The sequence below is a fragment of the Natrix helvetica genome, assembly GCF_964273705.1.
Source record: "Natrix helvetica genome assembly, chromosome: 12".
NCBI classification, from domain to species: domain Eukaryota; kingdom Metazoa; phylum Chordata; class Lepidosauria; order Squamata; family Natricidae; genus Natrix; species Natrix helvetica.
In genome coordinates, this window is record NC_138556.1 from 13003665 (window position 1) to 13029989 (window position 26325).

The 26325-nt window shown below is 44.9% G+C and overlaps 1 protein-coding gene across 1 annotated transcript; it reads right to left on the reverse strand.

The window, feature by feature from the left end:
• Positions 1-1298: 1298 nt before the first annotated feature.
• TM6SF1 (transmembrane 6 superfamily member 1) lies at positions 1299-25072 on the reverse strand. Its single transcript, XM_081964741.1, has 10 exons — positions 24402-25072; positions 17117-17220; positions 16166-16263; positions 13763-13866; positions 12391-12473; positions 11413-11534; positions 7907-8011; positions 6932-7024; positions 5262-5381; positions 1299-1585 (listed from the first exon to the last, which is right to left on the reverse strand). Exons 1-10 carry the CDS (start codon positions 24491-24493, stop codon positions 1394-1396), a joined length of 1113 nt encoding a protein of 370 aa, XP_081820867.1. The 5' UTR covers positions 24494-25072; the 3' UTR covers positions 1299-1393.
• Positions 25073-26325: the final 1253 nt, after the last annotated feature.

Consider the following 26325-nt stretch of genomic DNA (forward strand, 5'->3'; position numbering starts at 1 on the left):
TTTCGGGGAGGTCTTATTATTTTTGCGGTGCAGGAGGCTCCTTAACCTCGGCCCGTGTGCTCGTGGATCAGTTGATCCAGAGAGGGTCGGAAATTCTGTGTCTGTTTCTGGCACACTTGCCAGTCCTTTTTGCGGATGCCACTAAGAGAAGGGGCGCTGTAGCTAGGGCTTGTGGGAGTGGCCTCCACGAGGCCATTCCGCGTGGATGGCAGGTGCATGTTGGGCATATTTCCCCCCCTTCCACCCTCAGGAAATGGAGGGGACCGGCTATGCATGTGTTTAAATATTTTAGGGAAAGCTTATTTTGGGGGGAGGGCTTATTTTAGTGCATGCGCTCAAAAGCCCAATTGGGCTTATTATCCGGGGAGGTCTTATTTTCAGGGAAACAAGGGAGTATATGATTGCAGCCAACGTTGCCTCAATTTAGAACCACAAGGGGGGGGTGGAATTTCCATTGATAAAGCAGTGGGGGGGTTGTTAAGTAAGCCTTGCCCAATTTTATGATTTTTGGGGCTATGCTTGTTAAGCAAATGACTGCAATTGTTTGCCAAAGCAAATGCAGCTTCCGTCCATTGATTTTGCTTGTAGGAAGCACCGAGAAAGTACCGAGCTGAAGAAGACAAATCCTCAAGAACATCGTTGCTGCTCCATTCGTTAGCGTGTTGGGTTGAACCTCACTGGGCTTACTTGTGACTCAGTATTATACAAGCCCAGGTGATGGGATTCAGTCAATAAACATAGGTTAAGAAACCACAGTCAGCGTTCTGTGCAGACGTCGCTTCCCAGTAGCTCTCAATAATAACAAAACAGCATATTCCCTTGTCAGCAAGATGTGGCAAAATTTCTAGGATGGTTGCATTGGTCTTTGATCATCCTTTTCCAGCCAAGATTGAAAGCTGCTGCTTTTCTCGTGTTTTGTCTTTAATTCATCCCCTCGGAAAATTTAAAGATAAAAATTCAGTGGTTTGGTCAAGACTGACCCCACTTGAGGAAAAAAATGACCCAGTCCACCACTATTCCTGAAACCATTCAATGAATTCACCGGCGTGGTTGAAAATGAAATTGGCATGGAGGAAGATTAATTAGAGAGACACCATGGATGAGGGAGTTTATTAAAAGAGTTTGGACAACACGAGAAGTGTTAGTTGCCTGGGGGAGTGAAAGAGCTGCCTTCTTGAATGATTTAAATCTCACCCCCCATCACTACCCCACAAATACTCTTGGGATGAGTCCCCAACAGACTTATTCTATTTGGAGAAAGAGATTCCCACAGAATCTGGAAGCAAGCTCTTGAGAAATACTATGAAAGACAGAAGTTTTTTATTTTCAATAATTTTGCCCCAACTGTGGACCTCCTCCTTTGCAATGCCCCACAGTTTTGAAGCCATCTTCTTTAGTCCACCTTCTCTTCCAGCTGGGCTTTCATGAAAAACTCAGGGTTGCGGAGACAGCGAAACACAAAGAGCTGCGGGAGGACTCCATGGATTACGTTGAGAACAAGAAACCACACCTTCCCTTCATCGGGGACTCTGTAGATGTAGGGAGTTCTGGCATGTATGGAAGCACCAATGTGTGAGAACTGAGCCTGGAAAGCAGAAGGAATGGAATTCGAGTTGTCATTTGTGTAGGAATCTGTGTTAACTGTCCCCATAATCACTAGATGCATCAAGATGTTTCCTTCAATCAAAGAACCATGACCCATCGCTCTTGAAGGTTCCAGAGCCCTCATGCTATGGGTTTTAAATGGGTGTTTTAAAAGAGATTCCACCACCCACTTCTTTGTCCTGGACCAGGGGTGAAATCCAGCAGGTTCTGACAGGTTCTGCAGAACCGGTAGTGGGAATTTTGAGTAGTTCAGAGAACTGGTAAATGCCACCTCTGGCTGGCCCTGCCCCCATCTATTCGCTGCCTCCCGAGTCCCAGCTGATCGGGAGGAAATGGGGATTTTGCAGTATCCTTCCCCTGCCACACCCACCAAGCCACACCTCACCCACCAAGCCACACCCACAGAACCAGTAGTAAAAAAAATGAATTTCACCACTGTCCTGGACCCATGCATTTGGGGGGAACTGGGGTGTATGGCAACCCCCCAACAAACCCTCCCAAATTCAAGTGCATCCCCTTATCTCAAAATTATTATGAGTTCCATCTCCAAGATACAATCCCCTTCCTTGGTTTGTAGTTTTGCCTCTTGGGCAAACCCAGCTCGTAAAACATTTATTTATTATAGGGTCCGTTCACACCACATTTCGATAAAAAACACTACAAGAGATAAAAACCATATAAAACATGAAATATAAAATTAAAATATTATAAACGTATGTCTAGATTACAGATATATATATATATATATATATATATATATATATATATATATATATATATATATATATATATATATATATATATATATATGTATATATATATATATATATATATATATATATATATATATATATATGCTTTTATTTGGCACCGCAGGGAAATCAGCAACATCTCCATTCAAAAAACAATGATTGGATTTGGAGGAAAGACTGAAGTTAACCAGCAATGGCTTCATCTAGGGCAGAGGTAGTATTCAGCAGGTTCTGACCAGTTCTGGAGAACCGGTAGCGGAAATTTTGAGTAGTTCAGAAAACTGGTAAATACCACCTCTGACTGGCCCTGCCCCCATCTACTATCTGCCCCCGAGTCCTAGCTGATCGGGAGGGAATGGGGATTTTGCAGTATCCTTGCCCTGGAGTGGGAAGGGAATGGAGATTTTACAGTATCCTTCCCCTGCCATGCCCACCAAGCCACGCCCACAGAACCAATAATAAAAAATTTTTGAATCCCACCACTGGTCCAAGATTCTCCAACCTCGGCAACTTTAAGATTGGTGGACTTCAACTCCCAGAATTCCTCAGCCAGCAAAGCTTCTGGGAGTTGAAGTCCACAAGTCTTAAAGCTGCCAAGGTTGGAGACTCCTGGCTTAGCAAACCAGCGAAGCAGATTAACCAAACCATTTAAGTTTGAACCAAAGCTGATTGGGCTTCACCACCAGACCTAAATCAGAAGAAAGCCACCCATTATTATGGCTAATTAAGTATGCATCCCCTTTCCATTAACTTGCTTGTTATTTTAAGCACGGCATCAATCAAAAGTTGGCACGTAATCGAGTATCCTGTTATTCTGCTTTGAGAAACCAGAATGTTCTGGAGAGGATCCACGTCTCTCCGTCAGCTCTTGGCATAGAATCGGGACAGCCACTCGACTTTTCCTGCTTTGAACTTTGACACAATGGCATGTAGCCTTTCCCAAGCACTCAGGACCTGATCTGCTGCTCGATAAAAGGTTTAAGGTGGAAAAAAAATAGAGCAGTTTGCTGTTTCCTTTGCTAAAAGCAAGGCTTTTCGTTCCGTTTCCATTCGTTTCGCCTTCAGAAGAAGGCGTTGCTGATTGGGGTTTTCTGGAACATACCATAAACTTACATCTAAAGTTATGGGCAAGAGCAGAAGTTATGCCGAGCCGAAGAATATTTTTAGCATAAACAAACACGTAAAGATAGAAGCAGCTAGGGCCGCTCAGGATTGTGTTTGTCCTTTGTCTTTCATCCGTTATCCTCTGCTTCATACAGTGTTTTATTTGTGTATTAGCAATGTTGATGATTGACCTGAATTCGTGATCTCTGACTCTGGCCTGCAGAGGAAGAGCTGATCAGGTCATGCTCGAGACACATGATGGTGAACCTATGGCACGGGTGCCAGAGGTGGCACACACAGCCCTTCTACGGGCATGCACAGCATTGCCAGCTGCCTTTCTGGTTTCTGGCTGCCTGAGTGCCTGAAAACAGCCAAAAATGCCCCCAAAACAGGCCGTTATTTGGGCCGTTTTCAGGGAGGCCTTATTTTCGGGGGAGGGCTTATTTTAGCGCATGCACTCAAAAGTCCAATTGGGCTTATTATCCGGGGAGGTCTTATTTTTGGGAAAGCAGGATAGCTTCCATTACTGATTCATCTATCTGCTTTCTTTAATCTGGCTGTCTTTAGCCTCTTGGCAAGCTTTTCATCCACGCTGAATGCATACTGGGTGGGGCTCTACGCAGGATCATATCTCCAGTAGCAACAATACTTCTGCCTGGCTAGTAACAACATTCAGATTTCCCCATGCACAAACAAACAGCAAAAGAAATTGAACGGGTAGCTTTTATCCCTTCTGAGCAGTGAATGAACCGTTGAGTTGATTACGCTAAGCTTTGAGGCCTGTGCCCGTACAGCATGCTAACTGAGCCATCTTTATTTGATTAACACGGTCGCCTGAGTTTATCCAACACATTTAAACAGAAATGAAGAACATTGGATGAGTCTGAACATGTCTGTGAGCCACAAATTTGCTAACCATTCATTTTAGGTTAGTAGGTTGATCAAATCCAGCCTGTGTGGTTGACTTAGTTTTGGCTTAAGCGCATGAAGCTAGCTGTTGGAGTTGGCAAATGATTTTTAATGGCTTGAATGGTATGCAAACACCAATGATGTTGATGATTTTATTCCACTTCTTATATATTTTGGCCAACGCAAAGCAGCCAACATGCCAAACGCTCCTTCCTCTTCCTCCTCCTTTCCCCACAAAACCTTTGAGGTGGGTTGGCTGAAAGAGAGGAAGTCCAAAGTCATCCAAGTTGGCTTTTATGGCTAAGGGGACCTAGAACTCTTTGTCTCCAGTTTCTAGGCCGGTACCTTCTCCCGGACACCAAACTCTATTCGGTAAATTATAGCGTAGGATGAACGGTTATGAAGAATGGTTGCAGGAATTGTGTATGCCTAGTCTAGTGAAAAGAAGGACTGGGGGAAATATGGTAGCACTGTTCCAATATTTGAGGGGCTGCCGTGAAGAAGAGGGGGTCAGCCTTGTATCAAAGCACTTGAAGGCAGGACAAGAAGCAACGGGTGGGAACTAATGAAGGATAGAAGCAACCTAGAACTAAGGAGACATTTCCTGACAGTGAGAACCAACTTGCCTCCAGAAGTAGTGGGTGCCCCGTAACTGGAAGTTTTTAAGAAAAAAAACTGGATAGCCACTTGTCTGAAATGGCATCAGGTTTCCTGCTTGAGTAGGGGGTTGGACTAGAAGTCCTCCAAGGTCCCTTCCAACTCTATTATTCTGTAGTCTGTAGACCATCTAATGTTCTGGTTCATAGCTGCCCATCCCCTTTTGAATGTGGAAGTGGTACAGAGGAAAACTATGCCTTCTATATCACATCATTAAAAATCTTCTGGTCTTACCTGAGCTAATCCTCCAGCATGAATGAGAGTTAAATCGGGCATCCAGGTGCACCCAGGTACAAGCAGACCATAGAGTGAAAGAATGTAGTATGGCACCGAGTAGAACATGTAGACCAACATCTGTAATGTTAGAAGAGAAGAGAATTGGTCTGTGCAGCTTCAAAACAGGAGCCACTCCTTTATGTGTGAAGTCTCCCTGTATGATTTTGTAAATGATGCAGGAAGGGTAGACTGCTGTAATCTGAGCCATAAATCGTGGTTTATGAACCATAATAGTTTGGTCAAGCCATCTCTCGTCAAGCCATAGTTGATTTTTTTTTAACTCAGGCAGAATATGAACCCTGCTACTCTATTAAGGTTTGAAAATTGTGACCTTTGTTTGTACAAAGCCAACCAATAAGGTCTTAGTCTAAAAATGTTGATCATTAGCATGATTTGTCCAATAACACATCCAGTGGTGAAATTCATTTTTTTTTACTACCGGTTCTGTGGGTGTGGCTTGGTGGGCGTTGTGTGGCTTGGTGGGCATTGTGTGGCTTAGTGGGTGTGGCTTGGTGGCAGAGGAAGGATACTGCAAAATCTCCATTCCCTCCCCACTCCAGGGGAAGGATACTGCAAATCTCCATTCCCTCCCCACTCCAGGGGAAGGATACTGCAAATCTCCATTCCCTCCCCACTCCAGGGGAGGGATACTGCAAATCTCCATTCCCTCCCCACTCCAGGGGAAGGATACTGCAAATCTCCATACCCTCCCCACTCCAGGGGAGGGATACTGCAAATCTCCATTCCCTCCCCACTCCAGGGGAAGGATACTGCAAAATCTCCATTCCCTCCCCACTCCAGGGGAAGGATACTGCAAAATCTCCATTCCCTCCCCACTCCAGGGGAAGGATACTGCAAAATCTCCATTCCCTCCCCACTCCAGGGGAGGGATACTACAAATCTCCATTCCCTCCCCACTCCAGGGGAAGGACACTATAAAATCCCCATTCCCTCCCCACTCCAGGGGAAGGATACTGCAAAATCCCCATTCCCACTCCAGCAGAAGGATACTGCAAAATCCCCATTCCCTCCCCACTCCAGGGGAAGGTTACTGTAAAATCCCCATTCCCTCCCCACTCTGGGGCCAGCCAGAGGTGCCATTTGCCGGTTCTCTGAACTACTCAAAATTTCCATTACTGGGTCTCCAGAACCTGTCAGAACCTGCTGGATTTCAACCCTGCATGCATAACACCTCAGGCTAAACCACGATTGCTGAAGAAACTCTTTGCTGGATTCAATTGCCAGTTTCCCATCCCAATATTTAGATTCACACAGAATTCTAAACAAGGGGTTGCCAACCTGGGGACCATGGGAGATGTGCAACTGACCCAGGAAATGGCTGGTGAGCCCATTCGCATGCGCTCCATTTAAGTCAATGGCAGGAAGGCATGCACGCACTCATGCAATTGGAGCTGTGTGTGTATGTGTGTGCACTTGCATTTCCCCCCACCCCGCCCCGCTGCTCCACAAAGCTGGAAACATTGGGGAACTAAATCATAAGCATATCCGTTCAATTCTGGCTTAACCTCATAAATTAGAGCAATCATTCTGCCTCCTTGTAAAGCATTGTAACCAAACGTTATGTGTGAATCACAATGCAAATTTTGTGCAAAACTCATTTGGGGCACCTGAAGCTTTGGATAGGCAGCAGGATCCTTGAGGTATGGCTCATGAAGTTGGCTGTAAAGTCGACACAGTTCGCCTGGACAGTCCAAAACAATCTGAAGAAAAAAATGGAACATAATATTTCGGTGCAATAAAATACAGGTTAGGAAATCCCTAGTGTAAATCTTGTTCCAACTACTGTACCATCTCCCTAGATATGTAAGGGAGAGAGAGAAAAACAATTTGTAAGCATCTATTCATAACCACATTGATGCGATGACAAAAGCATGTGTCAAGCACCGGGGACCTCAGGAGATTCAGGCAGTTCAAATGAGTATAAAGATTTATTGCAAGCTTAAGCTCTCTACAAGAATCTGGCCAACTAGTAGTCAAGGGAAATGAGTGGGAGATAAGAGAGGCATTCAAGGTGGGCTGGAGATAGATAGATGGATGGATGGATAGATGGACGGATGGATGGATGGATGGATGGATGTCAAATGCCAGGGAAATCATCAGATTCAGGCAGTTCAAATGAGTACAAAGATTTATTGCAAGCTTAAGCTCTCTACAAAAATCTGAGCTACTAACGGTCAAGGCAAACGAGAAGGAACAAGACAGCATTCACAGAGGGCTGGCCTTAGATCTCTTCCAGGTGCGCAGGAATTCATGACTTATGCATTTGACCCCTCCCTCAGGTTTAGCCTGGTCATCTCTCAGCATACAAAGTCACAAAACATGCATTGTGACATTATGTGATACACCGCACCCTTCTGGTTTTGCAATGCCATGTTGCACACCAATTCATAAACCTTATCACACCTGCCTACCCATGGATCTCTATGCCTGGACCTTCACCTTTCCTGTCCCATGTTGAAGTATAAACATAGCAGCAAACTTAAATGCATTAAAATTAAAATGTAATACTTTCCACAAAGTGTGCATGGCACACATCTTTTGTTGTAAGATTCCTGTCCCTATTCTTCGAAAAGACCACCTACCATGCCCCTGAAGAGACAAAATCCTGTTGCAAAAATGAAATACGAAGCCAAGAGAAAGTCAGTCGGTCTTCTCAGGAGATTCTGCTTCTGAACTTCTTTGATAACCTGCAAGGGGGATGGAAGCCCTGTTAGAAGTTTGGGCCAAAAGCAGCAAAGGATTTTGTAGCATCTCTGCAAAACAATATACTTTGTACCATGTGCCAGATGTTTTTAAGGAGGGGCCCTGGCCTCTGCAATTTAGCAAGAACTTTTCAAGCAGGCCCAAAGTGTCAAAACAGTTTGGAAAACAATGCACAGACTTCATTCATGCCGCCTGCCAAAATCATGTGGTCGGTTGAGTATGGGCCGAGTGTCCTAGGAGGCCTCAGCCCTTTGCTTTCCAATCCATGACTTACGGCTTATCAACCCAGCCAAAGTTATAATTTAACAATTGTGCTAACTTCTCCAATTATGCTTAATTCCATAATTCAAAGTGAAACAAACCATAGCTTGGCATGTTACAAAGTAAAAGACACCCAAAAGTCTTTTTCTCCTCCTCCCCCCCACCCACACCAAAACAAAACAAAACAAACACTCCTCCAACACTAGAAGTTTAAAAGAAGATATTGGATATCCATTTGTCTGAAGTGGTATAGGGTTTCCTGCCTAAGCAGGGGGTTGGATTGGAAGACCTCCAAGGTCCCTTCCAACTCTTATCCTATCCTATTCTATTCTATTCTATTCTATTCCTTCTATTCTATTTTCTATCCTAGTCTAGTCTAGTCTAGTGTATTCCTTATCCTATGCTATCCTATCCTATCCTTTTCTATCTTCTAGTCTGGTCTATTCCTTCTCCTATTCTATTCTATTCTATTCTATTCTATTTTCTAATCTAGTCTATTCCTTCTTTTATTCTATTGTCTATTCTATTCTATTCTTTTCTATTTTCTAGTCTAGTCTATTTCTTCTCCTATTCTATTCTATTTTCTAGTCTAGTCTATTCTCATATTCTATTTTCTAGTCTATTCTATTCTATTTTCTATTCTAGTCTAGTCTATTCCTTCTCCAATTCTATTCTATTTTCTGTTCTATTCCTTCTCCTATTTTCTTTTCTGTTCTAGTCTATATTCTATATTCTATTCTATTCTTATTCTAAAATCCTAGAAGAAAACGTTTCTCAAGAAACAGAAAACCGTTTCCTGACTGCGCCTGGAGTACAGACTCTTTGAAGTCGAGCCAACTTAAGTCATTGCATTGCCCTTCACTGCAGCTCTTTTAACAAGAAGACACAACAACAGAAGGAAAACCACAAGTCGAAACAGGCATCTTTTTTTCTGTTGAAAAGATTTAGCCGCATGAGGTTCTTTGAAGGATGCTCTTTCAACCAAGGCAGCAGAGGTGGAAATCAAATTACGTTTAATCACAGACTCCTTTTGTCAATTTCACTTCCCTTCAAAACAAAACCCCATATTTATTTCCCCTTAAGGTGAGATGTTGCTGATCCTCAGAACATTTCCCTCTATACATGTAGTCCTCGACTTATGATGTAATTGAGCTCAAATTTTCTGTTGCTGAGTGAGACAGTTGTTCAGTGAGTTTTGCCCCATTTTACAACTTTTTTTGCCACGGTTGTTAAGTGAATCTGGCTTCCCCATTCACTTTGCTTGTCAGAAGGTCACACAAGGGGATCATGTGATCCTGGGATACTGCAACCGTCATAAACATGAGTCGGTTGCAAGCGTCTGAATTTTGACCTCATAACCATGGGGATGTTGCCACCGTCATAAGTGTGAAAAAAGCTCAAAAGCCACTGTTTTGAGTACCGTTGTCACTTGTCACTAAACAAACTCGTCCCAAAGGTGCTTTTTCACAAGGCAGCCCGGACTTCATTTTTCCTTGAAGACGTTTTGCTTCTCATCCAAGAAGCTTCTTCAGTTCCGGCTCGGAACTGAAGAAGCTTCTTGGATGAGAAGCAAAAAGTCTTCAAGGAAAAACAAAGTCCAGCTGCCTTGTGAAAAAGCACCTTTGAGATGACCATGACTTGAATAACTGACAATCTCCAGACACTGAACAAACTGTTGTAAGCCAAAGTCAAACTCAAAGCCCGTGGGCCAGATCCAGCTTGCAGGCTTCTTGGATCTGGCCCACGGAGCTGCCCTGGAAACAGCAAAGGACCGGCCCGCAGTGCCTCTGCCAGTGAAAACAGGCTCCCAATCTCCATTTTCGGCTGGGATGGCCTCTTGCAACCCTCTGCCAGGAAAAACAGAGTTCAGGAGGGCCGTACCCATTTTCACTGGCAGAGGGTTGCAGGAGGCCATGCCAACCAAAAATGATAGAATAGAATAGAATAACAGAGCTGGAAGGGATCTTGGAGGTCTTCTAGTCCAACCCCTGCTTAGTCAGGAAACCCTACACCACTTCAGGCAAATGGTTATCCAACCTCTTCTTAAAAACTTCCAGTGTTGGAGCATTCACAACTTCTGGAGGTAAGTTGTTCCACTGTTTAATTGTTCTAACTGTCAGGAAATTTCTTCTTAGTTCTACGTTGCTTCTCTCCTTGGTTAGTTTCCACCCATTGTTTCTTGTCCTGTCCTCAGGTGCTTTGGAAAACAGCTTGACTCCCTCTTCTTTTTTGGCAGCCTCTGAGATATTGGAACACTTCTATCATGCCTCCCCTAGTCCTTCTTTTCATTAAACTAGCCATACCCAGTTCCTGCAACCGTTCTTCATATGTTTTAGCTTACAGTCCCCTAATCATTGTTGTTGCTTTATTTTTCTACACTGTTTTTTTAAAGTCTCATTCAATACTCCACCCCACCCCGCCAGCTCCTAATGAATTACATTTCCTGGATCTGAAGGTCTTCATATGTTTTAGCCTCCAGTCCCCTAATCATCTTGGTTGCTCTTCTCTGCACGCTTTCTAGAGTCTCCACATCTTTTTTACATCATGGCGACCAAAACTGGATGCAGTATTCCAAGTGTGGCCTTACCAAGGTATTGTAAAGTGGTATTAACACTTTCCGTGATCTTGATTCTATCCCTCAGAGCCCTTGGGCCACCACAGGTATCCCTGACACGAGTGACGTCAAGCTGGCCACGCCCATCCCAACCATAGCCCCCCTCTCCCAGGTCAAACACAATCCTGATGCGGCCCTCAATGAAACCGAGTTGGACACCCCTGTTCTAAGGGCTACCTGTACATGGGAAGACTGTGATTCTATGCACGCTGAGCATAGGGAGCGTAAGCAGAAAAATGTCTTCACCTAGGATGAAGTGACGTGCTTCACGCCTTCGGAATACCAATGTGATTTATTCGTTTTGGGATTTATTCGTGAGGTGAGCCCAGCCGTGATGTCTTGCAAACTGGCTGCCACAGTTTAACAAGGATCCTGGCAAGTCACGGCACATTCAGAAAAACCAGGAAATGGGATTCTATTCTATTCTATTCTATTCTATTCTATTCTTTTGAAATTCAAGCCTTTCCTCCTTTTCCTTTTCATCATGACAATTGTTAACAAGAAGAATACCTTCGTTGGGAAATCAGCAGCTGCTGGAGGTTGATTATAGATTTTGAAACCAGCCCATATTGGGAGAAAAATATACGGCACACTTAACAAAGAGACAGGACACACTCTCATTCCATATTTTCCTATTCGGGAACAGGGAAAACATGAATTAAGGATCGTTAATGACAGATTGAACACAGTGCAATCTTTTGCATGCCTATTCAGATGAAAAATCACAATGAAACCAGTGCAGTTTTCTTGTTTGCATGATAAGTTTAGCTGGGTTATTTGAATCCTGGTTTATTCGGATATCCCACTTTCAAAGTTTCATACAATGCATTCAAACATGAGATAAACTCAGGGGTGGGCTGCTAGAACCTCCAAATCCCAACCCTGGCTGGCCCCGCCCAACCAACCCTCCCCTCCCCTCACTGCAGGACAATTCAACAATTCAATTTGATTATTTAAAATAATTAAAAATTATTTTAATTCTTGTCATTTACATTTCATTTTGTCCCTCCCTGGACATCCTTTAAGGATTCTAGTCCACTATTTCTTCGATATTACTCTTCTCCCGCAGCGAGTTGGCCATGGCGAGTTGGCTGCAGTGAGTTTGTTGTGGCGAGTTGACCCTGGCGAGTTGTCGTAGACCTGTCACAGGATGCATTTCTGACTTTCTAGCTAGGGTGTAATTCTAGGTTACCCAACCTCCCATCTCAGCACTGAACGTATCCCATGCTGCTTGGCTTTTGAGATTGGCCAAAGTTAGCTAGAATGCTCCCAACCTGCCGTACAATACTATAAAATATCCATTTCATTGGTAACCACTGATCTCATTGCCTTAAAAATGCAAGAATCTGAAAAAGAGGTCAATTACGCAAGAATCTGAAAAAGAGGTCAATTATTAAAGCCCCAAAGGAAAGTGTATTACGCAAGAATCTGAAAAAGAGGTCAATTATTAAAGCCCCAAAGGAAAGTGTATCCTGAATATTTCCTTACCCACAATATTTCCAGGGATAAAGACAATTATGCTCATTGTGATGGATCCCAGCCAGTACAAGCCAATCATCCGATAATTTTCCCTGCCAGAGAAAACAGAAAACCTTGCTTTCAGATACCATTGTGATGCCTGTCCTCTTACTGGAGGTACATTCAAACTATACGTGCCTATATATTTACAGTCACTGAATGTATTACTTGCACTAAATCATTGCTTTCATTTTTAAACATAAATGGGGCTGTTTTTAAAATATTCAGCCCTACAAGGTGGAGGCGGCAAAAAGTAAGTAAGGTGAAGAGAAGAAAATAACCCATCTAAATGGGAATAGCATCACTGCGGCTAAAATCACACAGCATCAATGTAGTTTGTTGGGTTAAGGTAGTGGAGCATGATCAAGAAGACTTGAGTTCAGGATGGAAGACTGAGTCAACCTTGAGCCGCTCAGAATCAAACTCCTGGCAGTGGGCAGAATTAGACTGCAATACTTCATTCTAGCCACTGCATCACCAGGTCTCCTGACTCATGAATCTCATAGCAATAGCACTTAGACTTGTGTACCACTTCACAGTGCTTCAACAGCCTTCTCTAAGCGGTTGACAGAGTCAGCCTATCGCCCCCAACAATCTGGGTCCTCATTTGACCGACCTTGGAGGGACGAAAGGCTGAGTCAACCTGGAGCTCCATCCGGGTCAAACTCCTGGCAGTGGGCAGAGTCAGCCTGCAATACTGCATTCTAACTGCTGCGCCACCAGGTCTCTGGGAATAGCATCCCTGTGGCTGAAATCACACAACATCAATGTAGTTTGAGACCAAGAAGACTTGAGTTCAGATTGATCTTCAGTCACATCGTTCAGAAGATCTCTCTGCCCGACTACATCGCAGGTATGTTTTTGTGAAGATCACATTGGAAGAAAAGAGAGCTGTATATTTTAAGGACCCCGTCTGGGTCCTCATTTTACTGACCTCGGAAGGATGGAAGGCTGAATCAACCTTGAGCTGGTGAGAATTGAACTGCCGAACTGCTGGCATCCGTCAGTCAGCAGAAGTAGCCTGCAGTTCTGCATTCTAACCACTGTGCCACCAGGGTTCATATCACGCTTAGCCTTAGAGGTGGCATTCACTTACCTTCCCTACCGGTTCGCAAATGTGAGCAGGCACATGTGCTCAGACTTCCATGCATGCACTTTTGGTAAAAAAAAAAAAGGCCTAAATAGGATGCCATAGAGCTGGGACGGGTGGGTGCGGCCACCTGCAATTTCCTCTACCAGTTCCGGCGAACTGGTCCAAACCGGGAGAATACCACCTCTGTTTAGCCCTCCCCGCCCCCCGCCAAATGTCACACTTAGCTCCCCAAAGGCCATGCTTACGTACTCCCAGGCAATGGCTGCCACCATCAGAAGATACATCAGATAATGGACGGAACCATCCCAGTAGCAAATCATGTGCCCGTAAGCCGTGTTCAGATAAGGCTCGCCCTACGGAAATAAGCGTAAGAGTAACTGAACAACAAAGGAGATAAGGCTACGCAACAGCTTCAGCTGAAACAAATATAAAGCTGTCTTGAGTTTAACCCCCACTGGAAATCACATGTGGCATAATAATATCCTTGGTTGTCTTTGCAATGAATTTAAGTCTACAACAGAGGTCGTCGGATCTTTCTCCCACCGAAGAGAAGATTTGCAGCTCGGGGGTTGAACCGTGGGATCCTTGGCAGGGGTGGGCTGCTACAGGTTTGCCCGGGTTCAGGAGAACCGATAGCTAAAATTATGGCCAGCTCGGAGAACTTCCAAGTCCCACCACTGGCTGGCCACTCCCAACCCACCCCTCCCAGGAGTCTCCACGCGGCCCGTTTTGGATGCAAGGTAAGTGCAGGGCCCATGCGGCCGCTTAGGGAGTGGGGAAAACGGGCCTCCTGGAAGTCCAGAACTGAAGAGTAGCTTGCCTGAATTTGTACAACACCTGGAGTAAAATGCAAATCCAGCTTGGTTTAATCTGGCAGACTGAAAAGTGGTTTGGCAAGTTCAGCATTCAATGTGTCACGTGTGATACAGGTTTTTTTTTAAAAAAAACCTAATTCCAATTTTAAATCTGCATGTAAAGCTTATTCAATGCCACCGGGGCCTGGTAAATATGCTATCCGAGTGCTAAACTGTGGTTAACAACCCAATAAATCAGGGTTGCCAGCAGGCTCCATGGTAAAACACTGGACTCACACAATGCTCTGAGACACAAACTGGTTCCCTTTTTTTTTAAATCCTCGTAAGAACCCAGCGACTTTCTCATTGTTGAATCTCATTTTCCGCTGGTGTCAAGGAGAAAAGACCTTCTGTGTTTTGTCCCTGGAAGAATCGTTTGGATCAACTTGGTGGAAAAGAGGTGAAGAATAGAAATGAATGCCAATGAAATGAAGCATGCTGCTAGCCCTCAACAAACTGGATCTGGAGGCTGGGTATTGCTCCGAATGAAACGGAAAAACATCGTTGTCCAATTCATGGACTGTCACTTTTGGACAAAGTCTGTGTAAAGGGAGGAAATATACTATGTGCCGTTGACCTTTTGGTGACTCATAACTTCACTGCAGCATCTCGCACGTCCAGCTTGAAAGACTCAAACTTGCAAGCAGGAAGGAGATCTTAAAATCAGAGGCACATGCAAACCGTACGTGATCCAATCATCACTTTAATGGATTTAAGATCACACACACACACACACACCAAAAAAGATGAGTTGTGCACTTTTTGGTCTCTTCAAATGAAAGATTAAATCACAGAAGTCAATTTTCCTTTCCAGCAATCTTCCCCAATATCCTAAGTCCGCAGTTCGGAGAATCTGCAGCTAGCAGAGATTGCGGTTTGCTTCCCGATCATAACATTCTCAGCATCCGTTGGCGAACCTCCAGCATACCAGCAGGAAGGATGCAGAAGTGAATGATCTTTTACAAGAGCTGTACCGAACCTCACAGCTTTCCATACAAGTATTCCAGGAGAAAATAGCAATAGCCACTGCCCTTAGACTGATATATACTGCTTCATGGTGCTTTTACAGCCCTCTCTAAGCAGTTTCACGGAGTCAGCCTCTTGCCCCCCACAATCTGGGTCCTCTTTTGACTGACCTCAGAAGGGTGGAAGGCTGAGTCAACCTTGAGCCGGTGAGAATCAAACTGCTGGCAGTGGGCAGAGGAAAGGAAGGGAAGGGAAGGGAAGGGAAGGGAAGGGAGGAAGGAAGGAAGGAAGGAAAGAAGGAAGGAAGGAAGGAAGGACAACAGCAATAGCACTTAGACATACACCACTTCATAGTGCTTTTACAACCCTCTCTAAGCAGTTTACAGAGTCAGCTTCTTGCCCCCAACAATCTGGGTCCTCATTTGACTGACCTCAGAAGGGTGGAAGGCTGAGTCAACTGTGAGCCGCTCGGAATCGAACTCCTGACAGTAGGCAGAATTAACCTGCAATACGTCATTCTAGCCACTGCACCACCAGGTCTCCTGACTCATGAATCTCATAGCAATAGCACTTAGACTTCGATACCACTTCACAGTGCTTTAACAGCCTTCTCTAAGCGGTTGACAGAGTCAGCCTATTGCCCCCAACAATCTGGGTCCTCATTTAACCAATCTCGGAAGGATGAAAGGCTGAGTCAAGCATGAACTCCATCCTTCTCCAACTCCCGACAGTGGTAGCGTCAGCCTGCAACACCACATTCAAACCACTGCGCCACCCCAGCTCCCAGCTGTCTACCCGCTTTCTCCACCCCTCATGATCCATAATGATTTACCTCTTTCAAGTAGTAAGTCATGAATCCATCAATTATCCCATCGTGTTCCATCCCAATGATTAGATTCACAATGCTGGTGAAAGCGAACACGGCGTAAACTACAGCAAAACCAGGGAAGGGAGGGGGGGGAAAGCATTTTCTAATTACAAGTGAAAACACAGGTCTTTTCAAGACTTTCAAATGTATTATGGCACAAATTGTTTTCCTGCAACTGTCTGGCCTCGTTCACAGACTTTGTTTTTCACGGACGTTCAGATGTCATCAACACCATTCTCTATTTGTAGCCCTCTTATTTTCACCTATCTTTTTCTTGCTGGAGGGGGATTGGGTGTGGAGTTACAAACGGAAAACATGGAATAAAGCTTTTGCTATCAACTGACGGAGCTGTGAAAAGCAACCACGGGCCACTTTTAACCTATTATATTAAGCCAGAATTATTTTTATCATCGTTGTTTTGAACTGGCTACAAGGGCTTAGCTGGGGATTCATACTGAATCATGGGTGGGACTGCAAACTTCACCGTCAAAAATAAATGCTGTGTTATGGTTTAGTGCAGCATTTGAATGAGGCCACTGTCTAAGCCTCAGACTTACCAAAACTTATATCAGGGAATCTTGATTTCTCAACTCAATAATTAATAATACACAGCAATTGTCTTTGCACAATATGCTGAACCGGACCTGGAGAAGATCTAAAAAATTTCATTCACTGTTTTATGCAAATTCAGAATATGAATGAATTCAGCCACAGGTCTTATACAATTGATAGTAACAAGCCACTAAAGCATAGTGTGTTGGATTTTGCCTTAACATTATTAGTTAGCATTCAGGCAAATTCAGCCAATTGCAGCTAGTACAATGAACTGTAGTTAAACTATGGTTTACTATGGTGTGATTTGAATGTTAGATTAGCCACTCGCATTTACTTTATCCACAACGCACCAATACCTACCATAGAAAAGTGGATCGCTTGGTGGTCTCCTTTTCACTAGAAATCGAGCTGCCAAGCCCACCAAGACCAGAATCAACAATCCAGCTACTACAATGACCCAAGAGCTGCAGGAAACAAAAACAAAAAGTGAGAAACCAAAAGAGGAATAAATGTAGATCTTAACATATCCCCCCACCCCCCCTCTTCAGTTCCTCAAATAAAACCGAAGAAAAAGAGAAATGCTGATTTCACCCAGGGCTTTTATTCCCTTCCAATTATGTAGCTCAGAGCATCCCAGCACGCATGGGAAATCATTATTGATAGCTCCGTGATGGAAAATCTGGAACGGTAAATAATTTTCCCTGCGGGATAAATTTTTGCTGATCTTTGGCAGCGCCGAATCGGACTGTAAGCGGCCTCAGATATTTATAACGAGACCCACAACAAATAATGAGAGCTGTCTTTTTCTTTGAAAAACGCAGCTTAGCCTTCTGCGAGTCAGTGGTTAAAGGAACTGTGAAACTTTGGTGGGGAACACACTTGCAAGTCATTTCCTTTTCCTCCTCAGAAGCCACAAGCCACAAAAACAGCACTGTTGGATTTTTGTCGTATTCCACTGGCTTCCTGAAGATTTTGGGGTGGGGGGAGGACGGTTTGAGAAGACAGCTTTAGTTTTATGAAATGCTCCAACAGATAGCTGGCCGCCTTCTGACAAACCTAGTTGTGTTACTGATGTTCTCCAAAGCAGCCAAAGACCTGGTTTGCGTGATTGTTGTTGTTAGTTGTGAAGTCGTGTCTGACCCATCGCAACCCCATGGACAATGTTCCTCCAGGCCTTCCTGTCCTCTACCATCCTCTGGAGTTCATCTAAGCTCACGCCTACTGCTTCGGTGACTCCATCCAGCCACCTCCTTCTCTGTCGTCCCCTTCTTCTTTTGCCCTCAATCTTTCCCAGCATGAGGCTCTTCTCCAGGGAGTCTTTCTTCTTTCTCATTAGGTGGCCAAAGTATTTGAGTTTCCTCTTCAGGATCTGGCCTTCTAAAGAGCATTCAGGGTTGATCTCCTCTAGGACTGACCGGTTGGATCGCCTTGCAGTCTTCTCCAGCACCAGAGTTCATTCTTTGGCGTTCAACCTTCCTTATGGTCCAACTTTCACAGTCATACATTGCAACTGGGAAAACCATTGCCTTGACTATATGGACTTTTGCTGGCAGGGTGATGTCTCTGCTTGTTAGTTTGCATGATACTCAAAGCTAATAACCTTTAGTTTGCCATAAACCCTATTTAATCCAATAGCGATTTAATGTGATGAACAAACGCTGTAGGAGCAAAAGGTATGTTAAGATAGTTACATTTGTCATGGCTATCGACATTCAGTTTGGCCAAACCGGTAGGGACGATTGTCCTTGGTTCTGCAAACCGATAGTAAAAAAAAAAAAAAAAGCTTCTGAAAATTGTGCGGCTCACGGCTGATTGGAAACTCTCTTTTTTTGTTTTTTAAAGCATTTTTTCCCCTGCCAGTTCAGGCAGGGCAAAAAATGCTTTAAAAAAGCTTTTTAAAAAGCTGAAAGTGAAAAAAAAAAGTTGGCCATGCCCACCCAGTCACATGACACCCACACCCACACACCAAGCCACACCAACAGAACCGGTGGTGGTGGGGGATTAGATTTCAGCACTGGAGTAAAGTAAGAATTATATGTCACGGGAGGGAAGGGGGCATCAGGATTTTAGAGATGCTTAGGTGGGGCATGGCCAAAAAAAAGGTTGGGAACCACTGCTTTAGACTCTGCTATCCATGCAAGGTGAAAATAGTCTCTTTCTCTCCATTACTTCAAAGCAGGGGTCCACAATCCCCAGTCCGTAGACCAGCACCAGCCCATGGCATGTCAGAAAGCCAAGCCAACAAGCCAAGCCCCGTGCACAGGAGACAGGCAGCATGCAAAACCACAGCCCCTCCGGTCTCTGGAAAAAAAAAAACCTTTCTCCCTGGTGCCCGAAAGGTTGGAGGCCGCTGCTTTAAAGCACCATCACGATGGAGGGAAATTGGAGGGGAAACGTGGCCTTTGCATCAAGCAAAGAAGTACGCTAAGTATTTCTAAGGAAATTCAAGGAAAGGAGGAAACAAGGAAAGTAGAAAAAGGCACTGATTAGTAGAAGAGTGATAAAGACTGTCTGATACAAATAACCAAACATAGACCGATAAGCAAAACAGTAAGAAATAATAGGATGATAAGTGTAAAAATGTATAGAGATGGATTGGGGGGGGGGGGGGAAATGTTTGTCAAAATGCACCGATAAAATATCTGCTGAAAGAAGGAATGGGAAGTTCCAATCTTACTTGTAAGTGCTGCGTATGTCTTTGTCAATGTGTATAATTGTTTATAATAATAAAAAAAAAAGAAGTAGGCTTAGTAACTAATGAGTAGGGATGCTCATCCTGATTGCGAGTCGCGGTCCTCTCTTTGCAGAGCTGGAGGACAACATGGGCTCCAGGGAGAAAGCCTTCGCACTCAGGCCAAGCCTGCCGCTTCCCTTTTGACAAATGAACCTCTGGCATTTTTTTCTGGAGAAAGCAGCTGCTGGCTATTGTTGTTCCCCTTTCCACAACATGTCAGCGCAGGCAACGGGCAGCCGAGGGCAGGGCAGTGTCTAAAAATACCAGCCCAGCTTATGCAAGTGCCAAAGGGCCCTGACCTTCCTGCTCTTGTTCCTGGCCCGGCCTGGCCTTCCCCAGGGTACCTTCTAAGCCATGACATCAACAATAGCCTGTTCAGCATGTCCCCCTTTATATAACCTGAAACACAATCTGTGCAAACTCCAGGTATTGTTCCAGGGATAAAGGACATCCCAGCTGCAAGACAGCCAAGCGGCTGCACAAAATGAGCAGGGAGGGTACTCTGTCAATGCTTTTCTGTTAGGATAGGATAGGATAGGATGAATAGAATAGAATAGAATAGAATAGAGTAAAATTGAATGAATAGAATAGAATAGGATAGAATAGGATGAATAGAATAGGATAGAATAGGACAGTGGTTCTCAACTTTCCCAATGCCTCGACCCTTTAATACAGTTCCTCATGTTGTGGTGACCCCCAACCATAAAATTGGTGTCTCGGTTCCTAAGACCATCGAAAATATGTGTTTTCCGATGGTCTTAGGCGACCCCTGTGAAAGGGTCGTTCGACCCCCCAAAGGGGTCCCGACCCACAGGTGGAGAACCACTGGAAAAGGATATGATAGGATGAATAGAATAGGACAAATAGAATAAGATAGGATGAATAGGATAGGATAGGATAGGATAGGATAGGATAGGATAGAATAGAATAGAATAGAATAGAATAGAATTCTTTATTGGCCAAGTGTGATTGGACACACAAGGAATTTGTCTTTGGTGCATATGCTCTCAGTGTACATAAAAAGAAAAAATACCTTCGTCACGAATCATAAGGTGCAACACTTAATGATGGTCATAGGGTACAAATAAGCAATCGAATCATACTAGGAAACAATCAATATAAATCTTAAGGATACAAGCAACAAAGTTACAGTTATATAGTCCTAAGTGGGAGGCGATGGGTGATAGGAACGATGAGAAGACTAATAGTAATAGTAATGCAGCCTTAGTGAATAGTTTGACAGTGTTGAGGGAATTATTTGTTTAGCAGAGTGATGGCGTTAGGGAAAAACACTCTCCTTGTGTCTAGTTGTTCTGGTGTGCAGTGCCCTTTGTGTCGTTTTGAGGGTAAGAGTTGAAATAATTTATGTCCAGGATGCGAGGGGTATGTAGATATTTTCACCGCCCTCTTTTTGACTCGTGCAGTATGCAGGTCCTCAATGGAAGGCAGGTTGGTAGCCGTTGTTTTTTCTGCAGTTGTAATTATCCATTGAGATCTGTGTCTGCCTTGTTGGGTTGCAGAACCAAACCAGACAGTTATAGAGGTGCAGATGACAGACACAATAATTCCTCTGTAGAACTATATTAGCAGCTCCTTGGGCAGTTTGAGCTTTCTGGGTTGCCAGAATGGGGAAGGCCACGACTGGAAGGGGCGGGGGGAAGTGTTTTCTGTGCAAGATTTATTATTATGAAAGAAACGTATATGGTCGCCCAATTCACACAAAGGTGACTTGGGGTGGCTTACAACATTAAACCTCACATTTCTACGTAAAAACCTCACCCCGTGGCAACGGCGGCAGCGACACAATCAAAACCAAACTTTGATTTGGTCAGAGACCATCAAATAAAAAACAGGAATCACAATTTGTTTTAAGATAAAAGGGGGAAAATGTAGTTATATATGTATGAGCCATGGTGGCGCAGAAGTTAAGAATCCAGTATTGCAAGCTGACTCTGCCTACAGTCTGGAGTTCGATCCTGACCGCCTCAAGGTTGACTCAGCCTTCCATCGTTCCGAGGTCAGTAAAATGAGGACCCCAGATTGTTGGGGGCCAATAGGTTGACTCTGTAAACCACTTAGAGAGGGCTGTAAAAGCACTGTGAAGCAGTATTTAAGTCTAAGTGCTATTGCTATTATTATTCTAGAACTTTTAAAAGAGGTTAGAGTTAATATTACTTTGCAAACTACAGAACAGCGCTTGGCTGTGGTCAAGGATATCAAATCAGATCGATCTGATAATAACATCTACTCCGCCCAATGGCAGCAAGCAAAGCAATCAAATTAACCCCTTGATCGGCTCCATTTGGGGACTCCAATCCTACTGATAAAACCACACCTTTAGCACCTTTTGGAAAAGCAACAAGCTGGGGGTTAATCATACATTGAGGAGGAGGATGTTCCATAAAAAAGGGGGGCACCACTGAGAAGGTCCTTTTTGTGGTCCCATCAACTGTACATCCCTGCAATGTCTACTATTTCCACATATATATATATATATATTGAAGCTGAAGAAGTCACTGACAGGTAGGACATTGCAATAGATAATTTGTGTGTGTGTGTGTGTGTGTGTGTGTGTGTGTGTGTGTATATATATATATATATATATATATATATATATATATATATATATATATATATATATATACACACACACACACACACACACACACACACACACACACACACTAATTATCTATTGCAATGTCCTACCTGTCAATGACTTCTTCAGCTTCAATTGCAACAATGCACAATCGCACAATTGATACAAACTCAAGGTCAACCGCTCCAAACTCGATTGCAGAAAATGCGACTTCAGCAACAGTGGTCAACGCCTGGAATGCTCTACCTGACTCCATTGTTACAGCCTCAAACCTTCACAGCTTCAAACTCAAAACTGTCTACTGTGGTCCTCACCCCATTCCTGTAAGGTGCATAAGTGTACCAATGTGCCAGTGGTGGGTTCTGGATTCTGTTCCAACCGGTACGGTTGGAACGGCCCTGGCATCACCCACATGGACGCATGCAATGCGCGCGCACATGCGGTGTCCTTGCCTGCGACGCTTCCACAAGCCTCTGCCGACGCTCCAGCTGCTCGGCGGAGCATCGCGCAGGCGCTGTACATGCCATATGTGTGCATGGAAGCGCCAAAAGCTTAAAGCACAGGTAAGGAGCGCGGGCGGGCAGGTGAGCCCTCTGGAGTACTGTACTGGAAAGGTACCCGGTGCTCTGAGCAGGATCCGGTACGCCCGTACCGGGGCGTACCCCCCTGAAATCCACCACTGCAATGTCCCTGCTATCCCTGTCTCCCCATTTATTTGTATTCATTTCATGTATTCATAACCTTGTATGTACTTATATCTATTATCTTATACATGCTTGACAAAACAAATAAATAAATAAAAAATATCCTGCTTTTTAGGCCCGGTGGACCAGGTGAATGCTTCCCTATTTAGCAGGGATTCTACAGAATCTCCTTGTGTTCCTCTGACCCCTCATGCTGGGTCCATGGCCCTGTCAATCTTGTTAGTGCAGTTTATTTATGACTTTATGAGGTGCTTTTTGTTGTTGTTGTTGTTTGCAAATGCAGAGATCTGGTTCTTTTAATTAAGGATCATTTAGCCCTGAGGAAACCTGCTGTTCCCAGGCAATTTGGTTGGGCGTGGTGGCATGGAATGAAAGCAACACGGCAACTCTGCTTTTGTACAACTGACAGTTAGGTGCAAAGTTGGCTATTCTGGGCTTACTCCAGAGAATGTATCAATTGGTCTTAGTTCCCAAATTAGGCTGCAGTTTCGATCCTTGTTCTATAGCGGTTGGTTGGATTTGAAAAAAGGGGCATGGTTGAATTTGCTTTTTAAATCCTTGCCAGCACTTATCTGGATAGAAAGTGAAAGATCATTAAAAAGATCACCAGTATTTTAGAGCTGGGCCAATTTTTGCACTGTTCGTTTGAAAAAAAAAAAATCTCAAAATTTCCAATGGAAAGAGCGCATACAAGAGGCCCGGATGACTTTCCTACCTTCAACTGATATATTAGAACTGCAGGAAAAACAACCTGCCTTCCATGGAGGACCTGTACACTGCACGAGTCAAAAAGAGGGCTGTGAAAATATTCACAGACCCCTCTCATCCTGGACATAAATTGTTTCCATTTCTCCGGTCCCTTCCAACTCGATTCTATTCTATATTCTATGAATTCAGCATGCTGGAAACACAATAGCCTGGCCCACTGTGGCTAACCAAACACAATGAATAAAAAATAATAATAATGACTTATATGCAATTTGGAAAAAAAAAACTCATGGGACTTTATTTTCTCCCTTGTGGCATTTGGGGAAAGTTGCCAGAAGGCAAGCAGCTGAAGGTAGGGAAGAGAAGCCATGGCCCATGTTCAGTTTGTTCAAGCCCCTTTCCCTCCCCCCCCCTACAACCCAATACACACTTCAGCAACAACCACTCATCCCTAAGCAGAAGTAATCAAATCCAAGGTACTTTATTCTTAAGGCACCAGGCAGACGACAGCAGCCACACAGCTGGACCCGGGTTGACTCAGAAACATTGCCCAGCGGGTGCAAATGCAGCTTCCTGCAAATCCCCCCCCCCTCCCTTGAATTCTCCCCAATCTTACAAATCGCTCCCCTCCTAGTCTTTGGGGTGCACCCTTGAGACCTGGCGGGCAGGGCGGGCCAGAGAAACGGGGGGGGCTGCCTCCAGGTGTCCTGGCAGCTTTTCCACCTGGCACGAAGCTCCGCTCTTTGCGCGCGCCTCTCTCAACGCTTCTTGCCACATCTGCGCCCCCTTTCCTCTTTTCCGCGAGGCTCCCTTTCCCACGTTACACCAGCCCCGCTTGGCAGCGCGCACGTGAGGAAACGTCCGCACCTGCTCCCCCCCCCCCGCCACCCCTTGGCTCACCTGCCGGCGGCAGCCAAAGCGTTGAAGAGGTAGGTGACCGGGATGGCGCAGAGGGATAACACGAAGACCCCGGTGGCGGCCGCGGCGCTCATCCCAGCAGTTGGCCCGCTTCTTCCACCACCTCCTCCTCCTCTTCTTCCTCCTCCTCCTCCTCCTCTTCTTCTTCTTATTTTTCTTCCTCCTCCTCTTCTTCTTCCTCCTCCTGGTCTGGGCTCGGAGGAGCTAAACCGTTGGCATTCCGCTCCGGGCTCTGGCGCTGGGCTTCAGGGCTGGCTATCCAGTTGCTCCATGCGTTTCGGGCAGGCCGACTCTGCAGGCTGCAGGGGGTTCGCGGCTCGCAGCCCGGCCGACCGATGCGTGGGGAGGGCTTCCGCCTCGTCCTCCAGCCCTCTCGCCAAGCTGGTGCGCCCTTGTGCGCTCCTGGTGCCGCTGTTGGAGCGGAGCGGGCGCCCACAGGCTCCCATGGCCAGAGAAACGCCGCCGCCCGATCAGATCAGGCAAAAGCGGGCGGGTTTGTTGGGGTCCCTCCTCCTCCTCCTCCCCCAGCCCGTCTCTGGGCAGAAATACCCACCTATAGGCAACCCGGAGAGGCAACCTAAGACATGGGGTTCTGAGTCAACCCATTGCGCACCCAGCTTTGCAAGGGGCTTCCCAGGATTCAGACAACATCCCCAGGCCTGAGGAGAGAGGGGGGTGCAGCCGTACATTGTTCAAACGGGGCCCATGAAGGGGAAAACGTTTAATTTTTTTTTACAAAACCAAATTTTTAAAAAGAAAAACAATATTGGATATATACTTTGAACTCTATCCTTGGTGTGTGTATAGCAAAAACCGCCTTGCGGCCTTGTTCCACATCACCTTGATGAATCTGAAACTCAATGAGCCCTTATTTATGTCATTTGTTGAATTTTAATTTCATTACCTATGTATTTAAGTTTGCAAGCTTGGTTTCATGTCATTTATGAATACATATTTTATATTTCACTTCGGTTTATGAATGGTTATGAAATGCCATCTCAAAAATCAAAAACACATGTAAAAATGCAAGTAGAGAAATAGGAGCCACCTTTGGTGGGAAGGTAACAGCGTTCCATGCGCCTTCGGCGTTTAGTCATGCCGGCCACATGACCACGGAGACATCTTTGGACAGCGTTGGCTCTTCGGCTTTGAAACGGAGATGAGCACCGCCCCCTAGAGTTGGGAACGACTAGCACATATGTTGCGAGGGGAACCTTTACCTTTACTGATGCAAGATCAAGATTGGAGCCTTACACTTCACCGAGGTCACTTAGAAGTTTGTTTGTTTCAATTTTATTGTCATTTCACCTTGGAAAACCTTCATCTGCTGTATTAAACTCTCCGACATACTCATACAGCATCATTGTGCCAACTATAGACTCTGTGTCTTTTACATGATTGCATCACGACCAGTGGTGGGTTTCAAAATTTTTTAGAACCTCTTCTGTAGGTGTGGTCTGCTTTGTGGGAGTGGCTTGCCAACTATGTGACTGGGTGGGAGTGGCTTGCCAGCCATGTGATCAAGTGGGAGTGGCTTGCCAGCCATGTGACTGGGTGGGCGTGGCCAACTTGTAAAATGTGGTGAAACTCACTTAACAACGCTCTTGCTTAGCAACCAAAATGTTGGCTCAGAAACTCTGGCATTTGAAGCACGCAAGTCTTAAAGCTGTCAAGTTACAAGACCCTCGCACCCCTAGCCCTTTAGGAAAAAAAACCCCCAGGGGTGTTCAAACTTGACAGCTTTAAGACTTGTGGACTTCAACTCCCAGAATTCCTCCTCTCGCTCTTCATCTTGATGATGTGTGGACGGGTGGGGGGAGGGAGCTGGAACCGGTTCTAAACGGCACTGTAAATTTGTGGAACCTCTTCTATAGAAGAGGTTACAACTGGCAGGAACCCACCCATG